The sequence below is a fragment of the Capra hircus genome, chromosome 15 (genome assembly GCF_001704415.2).
Source record: "Capra hircus breed San Clemente chromosome 15, ASM170441v1, whole genome shotgun sequence".
In the NCBI taxonomy this organism is placed as follows: Eukaryota; Metazoa; Chordata; class Mammalia; order Artiodactyla; family Bovidae; genus Capra; species Capra hircus.
The window spans coordinates 31,520,736-31,536,896 of record NC_030822.1 but is presented as its reverse complement, the minus strand read 5'-3'; the positions used below and the strand labels follow the sequence as shown (position 1 = coordinate 31,536,896).

At 49.5% G+C, this 16,161-nt stretch overlaps 1 protein-coding gene across 3 annotated transcripts in view; it reads right to left on the bottom strand.

Annotated features, from left to right (window-relative positions):
- CLPB (ClpB homolog, mitochondrial AAA ATPase chaperonin) overlaps window positions 1-16,161 on the bottom strand; it is a 143,060-nt gene that overhangs the window by 16,859 nt on the left and 110,040 nt on the right. For all 3 annotated transcript variants that reach the window (XM_013969731.2, XM_013969732.2, XM_018059407.1), the window contains 2 exons: window positions 10,696-10,810; window positions 1,137-1,214 (listed from right to left, as the gene is read on the bottom strand). In XM_013969731.2, the coding sequence (XP_013825185.2) occupies window positions 1,137-1,214; window positions 10,696-10,810 (193 nt within the window). The remainder of the gene's footprint in view (window positions 1-1,136; window positions 1,215-10,695; window positions 10,811-16,161) is intronic.

Genomic DNA, 16,161 nt, shown 5'->3' with positions numbered 1-16,161 from the left:
AGAAAGGCATGGATGCTGGAAATAATACATGTTATGGAAGGGAACACTGAGGCTCAGAAAGGGCGACTCTCAAAGTCACCAAGGGAAAACTGATGGTAAATCTGGACCAGAATCAGAGTCTGCATTGTATCTTGCTTTTTCTGTGGATGGGGACTGAAACTTTTCCTCTACAGTAGCATCTAAAAGTAGAAGGTTGACTCATACAATCCAGAGCCATCTTGTTCTTTGAATCCCAACACAAACCTTGCTTTTCCTTGACTTCCTGGCTCACTGTACTGTCTCTCTCTGGACATCCATGGTCTTGCCATCTAAGCTAGGCCCTGGAGCCACAAGGCCAAACGGAGGCTGGGAGAGGATAGAAACCACCCCTCCATGGCTTTACAGCTTTACTTTGTAACATAAAGAAAGGATGATGATACCAGAGTGTTGGCTCTGAAAGGCCATTTGGTATGATGGTCAAGGCTTTGGAAGTCACTGCATGTCTAGTATGGGTCAAGTTCTATGGTGCAGTGTGAAGTGACGGTAACCCTTTGGGACCCTACATCAGAGGCAGCATCCATGAAGATGCTGAGGGGGGAAGAGGAAGCTACAGATGCAGGTAATTCCCCATAAAGATAATGGGAGGGCAGCGATGGTGGGACTGTGAGGATAGAGAGTGAGAGGGTAAGAACACTTCAGAGAATCCAGCCCAACTGGCTATAAAAATCCCCAACCAATTTTACTGCAACCAGTTCTGCTATGCACTTAGCACTGTGCTGACCATCAGTGGCTTTCTGTAGCTTCCTAGAGGGTTCTGGCCCAGGATACACTAGATAAGGCTGGTGCCCTGGGCAGTGGAGGTGGTTCAATTACTCCTACAGGGCAGCGTCTGGGGCTGCAGAGTGGCTGGACCAGGACTAATAGGCCCCCAAGGGCCTGGCCCTCCTGGCGACTCAGGCCCTGCACCACAGCTTCCAGAGGGAGAGGCACAATCCCAGCTGTCCCAACGTGGCAGGTGATCCTCTGCTGGCTCTGTAAGTCGAAGGCAGTTGTTTTGGGAGCTGGAGCTGAACTAGAGGAGGGTCGTTTGACTCTGGCCCATAGCAGGTGGGGCTACCCCAGCTCTCCTCCCCACAGGCTGATCTACTCCCTGTTACCTATTCCAGATGATCCTAAGAAGAGGAAGACCAGGGGGTGTTCTTCGTCGTACCAGCCATTCTCCTTCCTCCGGATCGCTACGGCCAAACACACAAGACGGGAGGACAGGGAGGCAGGCAGATAAATCAATGACACAAAAGGCAGGATAATTATCACTAAGTATACAATATGTTTTACTGCTCTGCGCCCACTCAAAGTCCTCACTGCCATTAGTGCTGCCTAATCTGATTAGCTGGCAAGGCCCCTAGAGACACCTAATCAGGTTAGCATGGATTTGGAAAGCTGCCCAGAGCAGATTTCGGATAAAGTTTTCCAGGATGAGCACTCAGCGTTGCCAGGGAAACTGAAAGGCTGGTGGATGGTGAATGGAGGTGAAGGGGGTGGGGGACTGGTGAAGGAGAATTGGAGAGGAACTTTAGCTCTCGGCTGGTAACCCACCTACTCACAACTGGTTGGCGGCTGAGCCTCCCCCTATGCAAATGAGAGAGGCAGAAGCCCACGGCAGGGCCTTGTGGACTTGGGGTGTGAGCTCTGAACTCTTTCCCATTTGGGGGAAGTAAGGTCTGCTGTTAGGAAATACAGCCAAATATACTTTCTGGAAGCCAGTCAAGGGTACTGTGGAGCTCAGGGCAAGGAGGGGTGAGCCACTTGCTAGCACTTCCACAAACCATGGCCTCCACTGGACAGACGTGCACGAGGGGAACAGACATGTACCAAGTTTCTTGGGGCTCAGCTCCGTTACAGTAAGCGCTGACCTTTCCTCTCCATGAGGAAATATATAATCAAGGGCTCTGCATGCCACACAAAGCGGGAGAACCAGGCTCAGAAGCATCACCCAAGTATAAGAGTAAGGAGCAGAATGAGGCAGAACTATCTGAAGAATCATTTATTTAATAAATGATTAAATAAATATTATCTCCTAGGCCCAATGGAAAAATCGCCAACATTTTATTACTCAAGACCCATACAGATAACCCTGAGTGGGAAATATTATTTTCAATTCCATCAGATTGAACAGGAAACTGAAACAAGAGATAAAGATATCTGCCCAAGTCACATAACTAGTAGGTTACCAGCTGACTGGTGGAGATGGTAGAGTTGCATTGCTAAACCTGTCTTCTATTTTGGTCACATATGGTTACAAAAAGTGGGATTAATTTGGGTTGCATAAACGGAAACACAGTCGGAAGCAGGAAGGGGTGAGAGCGCTGTGCAATGTCAAGGTTGGTCTGCAGACGGAACAACATATATGGTCTGCTCCTCAGAGAGCTGAGGCGAGATGAGCAAAGGGATATATGTTGGAGGACAAGGTCTGGAAACCAAGTCAATGGAGAAGGAGTTGACAGTCTTAGGGAAGCGTCTTCAGTTTTGAGGTGCAAAGATCCTACACACTATACACTGTGTGGTATAATCTGTGTGGCTGGGTTTCATAGAAATGGCTGGAGAGGTCAGGGAAGGCCTTCAGAAGAAGTGGAACTGATGACAGATGAGACTAGGCAGGATCTGGAGGGGAAGAGGTAGCAGTATGACAGAGGTGGTGGTGGGGACAGGAATGAACACGAGTAGCTGTGGGCGGGATCAGATCACAGAGGTCTCGAATGCCTGTCTTAGGAGTACAGGTCCACACTGTGGGCTTTCTCACCTCAATCTCTAACGCTTCTTCCTAAGATACTTTCTAGTTCTGGCCTCAGAAGAAATAGAAATTGTCCGTGGATACCGGACAAGCCACTCTGCATGCCTGGATTCTCTCCCTGAGATTTCTGAGAGGAGTCTGAGAAACCACTCAGTCTCTCCTCTCCCTTGGGTTAGGCTCAGATCATCTCTGAACTGACTGGCTTGGTCCTCTGGAAGACCGGCCATGAGGGGAACCCACAGGCCTCCTGGTACCCGAAGGCTAGGCATGAAGACAAAGAAGCCCCAGCCTGGCGAGAGGGGAGGCCCCAGTGTCCTGACAGAAGCAACACCCTGTGGGTGAGGGTGCTTGGGGGAGGTAGAGACCTATAAAATGACAAAGGCTGGACTTCTGTGAATATACGTGTAGGATGTGTGCTGAGGTAAAGGTGCGAGTGGAGGGGTTATCTGAAAGGAGTCACTTTTCCAAAAGTTGGCTAAGTTGAGAATCTAGGTTTGAAAGAAGCTGAGCATAAACTGGATTCAGGCTTCATGGCGGGTATCTGGGGAGGCCAAAGTACCCAGGAATCACTCAAATGGGGAGCCTAGGGAGAGGGGTTCCCCAGGTGCCATGAGCCTGGGGTTCTGATCTTGACTTCTCTTTCACGAAGCTTCCCAGCCCACCAAGAGCTGCATGCCTCTGGGCTAAGCAGTTCAAAAACACCATGGAGAACATGGAATTGGATTATGCCTGGGGCCATCTTTCCCCCCTTCTTTTCTAATAACGCACCTGGGAGAGAGCTCTTTATAATGCCAAGCAGACTCCACTGCACAGCTGTCCCTGGTCAATTCTGCTGGACTCAGGGCATGAGTCTGGGGTGGGCTCGATCTGGGCCCCCCGTGAAACAGGCAAAATGCCAACCATTAAACAATTACAACTCTGGATATTTCTAATAATATCTGAGGAGAAAAACGGCCAAGCAGATGGTGTCCGACAGGATGAAAAATGAAAGTAGCTAGGACAGACTGAAGAAGGCAGGCCCATGGGTGTGTGGTTGGTAGGGTGGCTGAGAGCTAAGACTGGGAATCTTAGGGTCCTGTCAGGCTGGGGCAGAGGCTGGGACAGAAACCTGGCTGGGTCTACTTGGGATGTGGCCACAGATATTCGTGCTGTCACTGTGGACAAGCAAATGAGCAGCAACTTCCTCTGCTAGCGCTTCAGAGCCTATAAAGAACTTCTATAGACGTAACTTCACTTGAGGCTGGTTACAGACCCACAAGGCAGGCAGGGCACGTAACTTGATTCCCATTTTACAGATGAGATCATACACATAAAGAAGTGAGGGGACCTGCTCAAGGTTACATAGGTAAATAAACGGACCTGGGCTTTACCCCTGGTGTTGGCCAGCTCTTGAACCTGAACTGGTGGCTCAGGAGTTTAGAGGGAGGAGCTGGCTGTTTCTCACACGGCACCCCTCATTCCCTCACCTCACCTGGAAAGTTGCTCCTCTGTAGTCTTTCAGTCTGGCTGCCTCAGTCACTCCACACGTGGTCTCAGGAGCCCCTGCCCCTGACCATCTCTTGACCAGTGCTCTCTGGGCTTGAGATGGTCTCAAGGTCCCCGGAGCAGGAAGCTCAGCCCATCTGGGCCGTCCCATCTCTGGGGCTTCAACAGGCTTGGCAGCCTCTCCATATGCTGGACCAGTGACAGGGTCCCCTTGCTGGGTTCTTCTGGCCATGTGGCCCACTACCATTCATCCTACATCTCACATGCAACAACTCTTCTGGCTTACTCCATCTGCCCTAATAACCCCCATGTTCATCGATGGGGCGGTGCGGTGGGGAGGGCAGGAGCTACAGGATCTAGTTTGGGGTCCTGGCTCTGTCGCTTATTAGCTGACTTTGAGCACAACACTTACTCCTTTAGAAGCTTGGTTTCTTCATCTCTAAAATGGGACTAGCCATGCCTGCTCAGTCGGCCCCTCATGAAGATTAAAATGAGTTAATGGTTATGAAAGTGATTTGTAAGTTGCAAAAAAAAAAAAAAAAAAGAATAAGAATAAAAATAACACTAGTCATAGCAGCAGTGGGGGCACAAGCCGTTAGCCATGCTATTTTACAGATAGCCCTTTCATCCTTACAATACTTCAGGGAAGAAAGCATTCTCTCTCCATGTTACAGAGGAGGAGGCTGAGGTTCAGAGAGGGACAATGGGAAGGTTTCATCTGTCTGCATCCTCATATCAAGGGGAGGGTAAGTCCCAAGTTGATTGTGTATTTCATGGGTGTATGTCCTAGGCCCATTTCCTGAGGGACTTTTGCAAAACACTGGTATAATGTGTGCTGACCAAATGAATTAATTGTTGGTCTTCCTGGAATCACAAGGGGGGAAAGAACAGATTTTTCAGCTCCCATTTTACAGAGAAGAGTGATGCCTGGATCCAGGAGTCTCTTACGGCTCCAAGTGGTTATTATTACCCTTGGGTAAAGAAGGCTTCCATTCTCTTCTTAACTTCCCTCCAGGGAGCCTTATCCATTTGTTCAGCAAAAAAGTTCTGTGTTGAGTGCTGGGGCACCTACAAAGAAACCAAAAACAGGTCTGCACCTCTTGGGTGAACGCTGCTATGAAAACTGTGAGTGCCAAGTGGTATGGAGTACTATGAAAAGTGTGGGAAACGCTATTTGTTTCTGACTATGACTTGGAGCCGAAGCACAAGGGGGAGATGGCTAGGCAGCCTGGATATGATGGGACCTTCCAGGAGGAAAGCTCTGGTGTGTGCAAAACCCAAGTGGGACAAAAGAACTGCCTCCTCCTCCCATGCCAGGCCTTTGCCTCCATCTAGCTCAAGGTTTTGGGGGAGTCTGGGTAGGCTGACTCATCTCTCCTGATAAGTTCTACTGATGCAGCAGAATTTTTTTTTTTTAACCTAACCTGGAACAGTTTGCCCCATGCTTGTGCCACCTCCTAGGGGAACCTATCCTTCAGAGGAATTCCACAGTTCAGTCACCTAAATGTCTATTAGTATCTTCTGTCTAAGCTTACAGGTTCAAGGGGCACAGCTCAACAAGTGCCTGCTTCTGGTGCTCTGGGTTTGGTGGATGATGAGAGAAAAGCTCTCTTTTTAGTCTGTCAGGAGTATGCTTTCTGAAGGCAAACTATTGCTACTGAGGCGTCAACGTACTAAAATTGCAAATAGCTTTTGTTGAGCCCACCCACGGTGTGTGGGCACCTCACAGGCTATGGTTAGGCTAAGGTTAGGGACCCTATGGGTTAGGGACCACTGGAGGGAAGACTGACACCCTTCCAGAAAGAGGTTTGAGATCAGAATCTGTGCTCAGGAGAGGCAGAACCTCAAGATGTGTTTAGACTTTGTTCATCTGAGTTTACTTGAGTTCAACAACCTTTTACATACCCGCATGCCAACTCCGGGAAAACAGACCTGAAAGAGAGTTAGTTTCTGACTTTTGCAGGGAGAAAGACATACAAACTGATGCTACGTGGTAAGTCCAACAAAAAGTGCACAGGAAGGCCCCGCACCAGGTGGAGAGTTAAGGAAAGCTTCCTGGATAAGGCATGGGTCAGGTCCTGGAAGGCGGGCAGAAGGGCAGAGCAGTCCAGACAATGAGAAGAGCAGGGGCACAGGAGGGACTTCTGAAGTGGGGAGGTGGAACTTAAGAAGCCTTCTAAATTAATCACTACCTCTCTACAACTCAGGGATGATCTGGGTGTATTTCTCAGATTACAAACAGGACTCCAAGGAGGGTCCAGAAAGCTAGCTGCAGCACTCAGGAAGACTACACTTCTGGATTAGTCAAAGAGGGAGGTGGAGTATGAGATAGGATGGTGCACCTACTGTGTGTATATGGGTGATATTAAAGTTGAATTCAGGTCAGAGCCAGGCTTAGAAGAGCGGTCAACATGGTAGAGCTTCCTTGGGGAGTTCACAGGCTTCAGAGTCAATGGGGACCAGATGCAATGGGCTTTGGGCATAGGCCTCTGGTCAGAGGAAGCCACTGGGAAGCCTCCACAGGCGGAGGCTACCCTGAAGAGGCTTCTTGGAGCAGGTCTGGGGAATGGGATGTCACCTCAAAGGGTCAAAGGCTGACTAGTATGGGTACTGTAAACAACAATTTTGCTAAACTCACATTCTTAGTATGCTTGTGAACAACTAGGAAGCAGGCATAACAGCTTCTCTTCTTTCCTCAGAGCCCATCACAGAGATGGACAAGGGGCCATAACCGAAGTAATTAATGTGACAAACTGCACTAAGCATCTACCTTGATTGGAGGGCTGTGCCAGGAACTGGGAAAACAAAAATGATTCAGTCAGGGTCTCTGCCCTCAGGTGTCTACAGTCTATTGCTCCTGAAATATAAAAACCAGCCCGAGGGTGGGAGACGGGCAGGGCTAGGGTGGGGAAGGGGCCAGAAGAAAGGGAGTTTCAAGCAGAGAGGGCAGCATCAACAAATATAGGCAGGAGATCAACGCAGCAGGGCGTTGATCCAATGCGCAGGGCAGCCATTGTGCGCAGTGGGCGGGGGCGGGGGGGTAGCTGGGGAAGTGGGGGAGGGCAGCAGGAGTGGGCCCTAATGCCAGGCCAGGGCAGTCACTCTAGAATTTTACACAGGGTTCTTTTGTTTTGTTTTCACAGTGTACAAAGCTGACTCTAGCTAGGGAGAAGTGATTATAGGGGTAGAAAAGGAGGCAGAGAGACCAACGAGGAGACCACCACTAGGTTCGGACAGGAGACACTGAGGTCCTGAGGTGGAGGTCCTCAGTGGTATTAGGAATGGAGAGGAGAGGCTAGGTGCGAGATCTATTTAAGAGGTAGAATGATAGAACTTGAAGGGCTGTAAGGGGAAGGAAGGGCCAAGGAAATATCTAAGCTTCTACTCAGGAGACCAGGGAATGGTAGGGCCTTTACTGAGACAGGAAAATGGGAGGTGAGGGGGTGGAGGAGCAGAGCAGGGTCTAGATCTGCACAGACAGCTGGCTGCCTTTCTGAGGATGGTGGGCACAGAGGCTCTGAGCTCCCACTAGAACAGGCATCCTTCCCTTCTCCATGATCAAGAACAGCTCGGGATTCTGGAAGGAGAACCTCACGCTCGATGTCAGTGCTCTGGCTTGTGGTCTGCACGTTGGCCCTGCTTTGGCTCCAGTGACCTGAGTAGACCAGGGAGGCCATGGGGGCCTGGGCTGTGGGGTCGGTGCTTCATCTCCTCCATTTGTAAGGTGGTAACTATGCGCCAGCCTTGCTAGAAGCCCTGCAGCTGGGGATCACACTGATAAATTCACTGTATTACTTTGCACAAATCAATATCCCAGCACTTACCAGGGGTTGATGTGACCGAAATTGGTTTCAGCCAATTCGTGAGGGTAATAAATGGCCATTTATCAAATCAATTCATTCTGCGGCACTTCTTTGGCTGCCCAGCCTCATGGTACCTCTGGGGTGCCAGGCTCCACCCAGCCAGCACACATCTGACACTAGCTGAGAGCACCCAGGGAGCACCCTGGCCTGCCCTCTAGACCCGCCCCACTCTCCTGCACCTGCTTCAGTCCTGAGGCCCTGCCACAGACTCCGACCCAGAGAGTGCCTCACGCTTCATGGGAGCTGGAAGCTGAACACACTCTGACTGTTAGGAGTGTGATCCCTGGCTGCAGGGCTTCTAGCAAGGTGGGCGAAAAGTTACCACCTTACAAATGGAAGGGAATGTACTAACCCCACAGCCCAGGCCCCCACACCCTCTGTGTCTTTTCCAGAAGCACTGGAGGCATAGCAGGGTCACCCTTCACACCACAGGACAAGAAGCAGAGTGTTCCAGATCTGAGGCAGAGTGTGGGTGACAGACGGAGCTATGGGTAGGACAAGGCACTTGGCAGACATTCTGACAGCCCCTAGGAGGTGGGGAGTGGAACCATCTACTCCTGCTCTGGGCTGGCAGCAGGGAGAGACAAGGAGAAGGACCAGGGGAAGAGGCCATTCTGGGGCTGGGACTAGGGATCAGTCTCAGATTGACAGAAACACTGTGGGCCTGACCACAGTGCCCAACGCTGGACAGTAAACATCTAGAGGAGGGGACTGGGTTTTATTGAGAACTGTCCAGTACATACTGGAGATAGCATATGCTTTACAGTCCTGTAGTCCTGAGTCTGGATCCCTGGTGCAAAGGTGAGGAAACTGATGCTCAAAGAAACTGACTGACCAGCCTGAGCTGCATAGCTGCTAAGTGGCCCACCTGCCATTTGAGCCCTGGCTGACTGAATTCTTTCCACTTTAATGTCCTCCTCCCTCCCCTACTTCTGGGAGTCTCACAACTTATGGGCTTGAGAAGCTGGTGAGAAACAGATCAGAGGAGTGGGCAACATGTGAGGAAATGGCTGTGTAAGAAGTGGAGGGTAAATACTATGATGGCAGCTATAGCTCTGGCCCAAGTAGACATGAGACTCTAGCAGAACCTGCTTCTCAGGCCTCGGCTCGGTCACTCTCTCTCCAATGGGCTCCTCCTCCTCTCTTCAACCCAAGAGCTCCCAAGGTCTCCTCTCCTTTTACCCCAGACATGGCCTTGGCAAAGAAGTGGGGGGTTGCCACCTCAAGCTGAGGGTGGCCGTCTGTATTCAGACCCAAGAGGGCAGCCTGATGAGGTTTGGGCCTGAGTAGTGGGGACTTGTGTCTTCATAGAAGCCTCCCCTGGCTCCTGGGTTTGCCTGCAGGTAGCCTCTGCCCCCCAGCTGCTGAGGCAGATCTGGTCTGAGGGCTCCTTTAACTGCTGATGGCCAGGTCATGACCTGAACATGAGTCCCACTGGTGTGTAAGGATGATGGAGATGGGCTGGGCCCAGTGTGTCACAGGGATGACTGCCTTTATTGTTCACTGACTCCTCTGGGACGCCACGATTTCAGCTTCATGTCTCCTTGTACAAGTGAGCAGAACTTGGTGCTGGGTGTGGCAGCTGCTGGGCTGCATCTGATGGGACTAGAGGCAGCACTGGATGCACCTGACCAAGACGTCGCAAGGAAGAGGCTTTTAAACCTGAGCTGAGCAATAGCTCACCTGAAGGGCCTCTCAGAATATAGACTTCTGGTCCATCACCAGAGCTCCTGATCCCACAGGTCTGGGGTCAGATCTACATTCTAACAAGTTCCCAGAGAATGCTGATGCTGCTGGTCCAGAGACCACTTTGAGAACCACTGCCTCGGGGGATACTCCCTTGTCTAAGTCAGAAATAGGGTTCCCTTGCCCTTGCCTCATCTGTCTTGAGGTTACCCTGAGGGAGCCATGCACCTCAGGAGAACAATGGTGAGGCCACCATCCTGAGCACAACCCCAGTTTTCTCTCTTTCCACTGGGCAGTGCATGGGCAGGAAGATCAGGAGATGAGGGGTGATATCAGCAGACAGTCTAGATCCCAAGGTGGCATAAGCGCTTCTGAGATGGAGAAGGCACTGAAGACTTGCACAGGATGTTTTCCATAAAATTGAGCCAGCCTCCGACAAATTATATTGAAGGATGGCGCAGTCCCCGCTGGGAGACAGGAGACCAAAGCTCTAGTTCTGGCTCAGTTATGACAATACTAGTGATGGGAAAACTCTTGTTCCTCTCTGGGTCTCAGTTTCTCCACCTGAAAAGTGTGTGTGTGGGGGGTCAGTAGATCATATGAAGGTCAGACAGAAAGAAGCCTTGAGCAAATTACTCAAGTGTTCTGCCTCAACTTCCTCATCTGTAACATCAGGATTCAGTGGGACCAATCTCACTGGATTGTTGTAAGGATTAAAATGACACGGCGTACGCAAAGAGCTTAGAACACTGCCTGGTACACAGGAAGCACTCCACAAATGCTATGCTGTAATAATAACAGCCCCTTCTCCTCACCTTGGAGGCGGCAGGACCACAGCTCACTGCAGCAGACCACAAACTTCTACGCCCTCTTCGGTGCACGTGTACTCACCTGCGCCCACTGTGGCGATGGCGCTCTCCTGGCCAATGATGTGCTCCTTCAGCCGCTGCTCCAGCGGAAAGCGGCGCCGCTCCTCAGCCTCCCGCTTCCGCTGCTTCTCTTGGTACTGTGGAGAGAGACAAGAGATGGAAGGCGGCTCAGGAGCGCCGGACCCAGGAGGACCCTAGTTTCATTCTATGCCCCCAACCCAGGGGGAAAAAGTAGAGGGTCTGGGTCTCTGGGGGTTCTGACAGACAGCTCTGGCTCATTCTTTTCCCAGTCCCTGGTCTGAGTCCTCACCTCATTTCCCTACCTTGGTGGCCACTGCTCAGGGGTCCTGGCTCGCCCTGCTAGTAAAATAAGTACTGCTAGTATTGGGTTGGCCAAACGATTCTTACAGTGTTTACACAAGATCTTATGAACTTTTTTGCCAACTCAATAGATTAACTCTTGAGTCTGGAGTCTGACAGAAGACTTGGTTTGAATCCCAGCTCTCTCACTTATAAGATGTGATTACCTGGAGCAAGTTACTATGTTCAGTTTTCTCCTCTGTAAATTGGGGATTAAATATGATGCTGTATACAGAATGTGTCTAGCACTATCGCTGGTAAGTACTAAGTGCTTACAAATATACAGGTTCCTTTCCTTTTCTGCTTACCCTCTTGAAAACCATTTTGGTTTTCAAACCAGAGCTATGAACACCCTCCAAGTCAATGATACTGCATTTTTTCAATTAAACACAACTGTTCAGCAATTGCTATATTCGTGGCACTGTGCATGCCATGATGGAAAGGTGGGGAAGGAGCAAAGAGTAAGACTGGCCCCTGGCCCCTGGAAGGTTTAGATGATGCTGAGTGCCTGGCAGGTAGGTATCTGGCCTCTGGCTTGGTGCATTTCAGAAAAGACAGAAGCAGGAGGCTTGAGCTTTGTCCCACTGAAAGGGAGGGGAGAAGAGCCAGGTCTTGCTTTCAAAGAGCTCTAAGTCAGGCAGGGGAGGCAAGGCTTGCATGGTCTGTACATGAATACTTTTCAGGCAGGATCAGCCGTTTCCCTTGTGGTTCTAAAGCATGTGTGCCTACATCTAGCCCTGTACTTATCACTGAAAAAAGTTACTTGAAAATGAGTTTGCTGCATATTTGTGATTGTGTCTTACGAATCAATTATGAGCCCCATTTTACTCACTGCTATTTCTGGCATGGGTCCTGGCACTGTGGAGGCAGCTGGTCAATGTTTACAAAAATGAAGTTGATGACAGATACAAAGAGGAATTAACAGCTAGATTGGGTAGTGTAGGAGTACGGAGAAGGGAAGGATACATAAAGCATAAAACATTTCTGGGAGATGAGAGGCTTGAAGGAGCTGGAGTATTGGGCTAGTTGGGAGCTGTGGCACTATCTGGAGACTGGGTTGGGGGGTGAGTGCATGGGTCTGATGATAAAGCATCAATGGAGGCCAGGCGCTGGGGGCAGGAAGCAGGTCTTAAAGTGAGACAGAAAGACCTGGGTCTTCCGGGGACTTCTCTTCCCTAGGGCTCCTGTAACACTGACAGCGTTCTAGAAAGCGAGCTGCCAAGGTAAGGCCTTGTCACAAAAGTGGTGGCTGCAGATTGCTCTTGTGGGCAGAGTGGATGAAAAATACCTGCTACTTGGGCAGTGTTTTCCTGTTATGGTAGTGACCTTGACAGAAGTTAAAAAAAATAAATAGCAAACAATCCAATTTTGGCTGTTGCTATCAGTCTGTAACTGAAAGCTCCCATCAGTCCTGGGGTTTCATATGGAGCAATAATTCGGCGCCGATCCCAGCGGAGCAACGCTTGCCGGTTGGAATTCAGCACGTCACTGTGCAGCTCCCTCAGGCACTACATACATCACCTGGCTCTGCCGACTCCAGCCATATATCTGCCTCCTCCTCCTTCCTGTCCACCCAGCCCCTCTCAGCACTTGGGTCCACTGGGCTGAAAGGCTCTGATGGAGAGATGCATACATACAGGCCTGTATAGCACTGGCCAGTGGCCTAGCCCGCCTGCAGTCAGGCAGGATGCAGAAGGAACCTGGCCTCTGAGAGTTTGTGAGGTCTGTTTGGTAGGTCACTTCCCCTCAGGGATGGGTATTCCCACTCTGGGCCTTTTGTTCACACTGCTCCCTCAGCACATAAGTCTTCTCTATTCCCACCCACCTCTAAGTGATCTTAAATACCAAATTGTCTAAAGAGCCTGTTGCCCTGGCACCTCCATTTAACTGCCTGTTTCTGTCTCTTTACTCCACACATGAGGAAGTAGTGACAAAGACCATGCTCTATTCATCCCTGTAACTCCAGCACCTAGCACAGGGCCTGGCTCACAGAAGGATTCAATTTGTGTTGCCAAGTGAATGAAGTGACTGCTGTCTGTGAGACGGCTGCTGTGTGCCGGGCATGGTACTCAGAACTTTCTGTGTAGTGTCTCACTGAATTCTTACAGCAGTCCCCACATGAAGTTTGACACCTTTCTGGCTCACAGTGAGGCACACTGTGTGGCAGAAATAAGCCAGCTTTGCCCCAGAAAGACCTGAATTTAAACCTCACCTAATCTACTTGGGCTTCCCAGCTGGCTCAGTGGTAAAGAATCCACCTGTCAATGCAGGAGACATGGGTTTGATCCCTGGGTCCGGAAGATCCTCTGCAGAAGGGAATGGCAACCCTCTCCAGTATTCTTGCCTGGGAAATCCCATGGACAGAGGAGCCTGGAGGGCTACAGTCCATGGGGTCAAAAAAGACTGGACACGACTTAGTGATAAACAATAACAACAACAAATCTACTTAATAGTAAGCTCACCTTGGGGAGTTCATTCAACTCCCTGAATTTCAGTTCCTCATCTCTAGCAAGGCCATGGTACTCATACCTATCTCACAGGACCCTTGTGGGATGCTGGTGAGAATTAAGTGAGATGATGCACATGAAGCACTGGGCAGGTCTCTGGCACACAGTGAATGTACACGCAGAAGTAGCTGTGTGAGAGACTCAGTGGCCAACATAGTATTTGGCCCGTGCAGGCCTTCAATAAACTGCTAACTTCTTCTTTACTGCATTTGGATAACTAATTTTCTAACCCAGCGCCTTTGTTTTTGTTTTGGTGCTCAGTTCAGTTCAGTTCAGTTCAGTCGCTCAGTCGTGTCCGACTCTTTGCGACCCCATGAATTGCAGCAGGCCAGGCCTCCCTGTCCATCACCATCTCCTGGAGTTCACCCAGACTCACGTCCATCAAATCCGTGATGCCATCCAGCCGTCTCATCCTCAGTCGTCCCCTTCTCCTCCTGCCCCCAATCCCTCTCAGCATCAGAGTCTTTTCCAATGAGTCAACTCTTCGCATGAGGTGGCCAAAGTACTGGAGCTTCAGCTTTAGCATCATTCCTTCCAAAGAAATCCCAGGGTTGATCTCCTTCAGAATGGACTGATTGGATCTCCTTGCAGTCCAAGGGACTCTCAAGAGTTTTCTCCAACACCACAGTTCAAATGCATCAATTCTTTGGTGCTCAGCCTTCTTCACAGTCCAACTCTCACATCCATACATGACCACAGGAAAAACCATAGCCTTGACTAGACGGACCTTAGTCGGCAAAGTAATGTCTCTGCTTTTGAATATACTATCTAGGTTGGTCATAACTTTTCTTCCAAGGAGTAAGAGTCTTTTAATTTCATGGCTGCAGTCACCATCTGCAGTAATTTTGGAGCCCAAAAAGATAAAGTCTGACACTGTTTCTACTGTTTCCCCATCTATTTGCCATGAAGTGATGGCACCAGATGCCATGGTCTTCGTTTTCTGAATGTTGAGCTTTAAGCCATCTTTTTCACTCTCCTCTTTCACTTTCATCAAGAGGCTTTTCAGTTCCTCTTCACTTTCTGCCATAATGGTGGTGTCATCTGCATATCTGAGGTTATTGATATTTCTCCCGGCAATCTTGATTCCAGCTTGTGTTTCTTCCAGCCCAGCATTTTTCATGATGTACTCTGCATAGAAGTTAAATAAGCAGGGTGACCATATACAGCCTTGATGTACTCCTTTCCCGATTTGGAACCAGTCTGTTGTTCCATGTCCAGTTCTAACTGTTGCTTCCTGACCTGCATACAGGTTTCTCAAGAGGCAGGTCAGGTGGTCTGGTATTCCCATCTCTTTCAGAATTTTCCACAGTTTATTGTGATCCACACAGTCAAAGGCTTTGGCATAGTCAATAAAGCAGAAATAGATGTTTTTCTGGAACTCTCTTGCTTTTTCCATGATCCAGCGGATGTTGGCAATTTGATCTCTGGTTCTTCTGCCTTTTCTAAAATCAGCTTGAACATCAGGGAGTTCACGGTTCACGTATTGCTGAAGTCTGGCTTGGAGAATTTTGAGCATTACTTTACTAGCATGTGAGATGAGTGCAATTGTGCAGTAGTTTGAGCATTCTTTGGCATTGCCTTTCTTTGGGATTGGAATGAAAACTGACCCTTTCCAGTCCTGTGGCCACTGCTGAGTTTTCCAAACTTGCTGGCATATTGAGTGCAGCACTTTCACAGCATCATCTTTCAGGATTTGAAACAGCTCAACTGGAATTCCATCACCTCCACTAGCTTTGTTCGTAGTGATGCTTTCTAAGGCCCACTTGACTTCACATTCCAAGATGTCTGGCTCTAGATTAGTGATCACATCATCATGATTCTGGGTCGTGAAGATCTTTCTTGTACAGTTCTTCCGTGTATTCTTGCCACCTCTTCTTAATATCTCTGCTTCTGTTAGGTCCAGACCATTTCTGTCCTTTATCGAGCCCACTAATTTAATCTGCATGGAGCCCCACAGATAAGGGGAAGAAGTGCTCTGGCTTAAGCAGAAGCCAGGAGTCAAGTTCATTAGGATGCCCCCATGGACCCAGGGTGGCTCCTGAGGCTTCTCCCCAGGAACCCTGAGTCTGTGGACAATCTCAACACTAACTGAGTTCTCAGGACACCTCCACTGCCTGGGGTGTCTCAGCTGTGCCTGTCAATTTCTCTTACATGGTAGAGAACTCCTCCTCTAGGTACTTTCCATCCACTGGTTTGTGGGGCCTCACAAAACACACCTTTTTTTCCTTTGCTGCAGGCAAAGCTTAACAGGAGTTTCCCCACCACTCTGTTGGTTTGGGTACCACCATCATGGCCTCCCTGAGTCTTCTCCAGGGCAACATTTCTACCTTTTGTAACTCTTCTTCAGCATCATCATTTTAGGTTGTCTTAGTACTGTTATTTTCTTGAACAATGGGAAAGGGTTCTGGACTTCTATGGGGGTGAGCGCCAGGTCTCTCAGGGGCTCTCTAAATAGTACTGGGAAAGAGTCAACCTATGGCCTAAATTTGAGCACACCCTGATTCGAGTACAACCCCCTTTACGCTTGGAGTCGTATACAGCTCTTCAGAGAAACTTCTGAAACTGGACCAGACTTTTTCATAAAAATGTACAGGACAATGACATTAAACTACATATGAGGT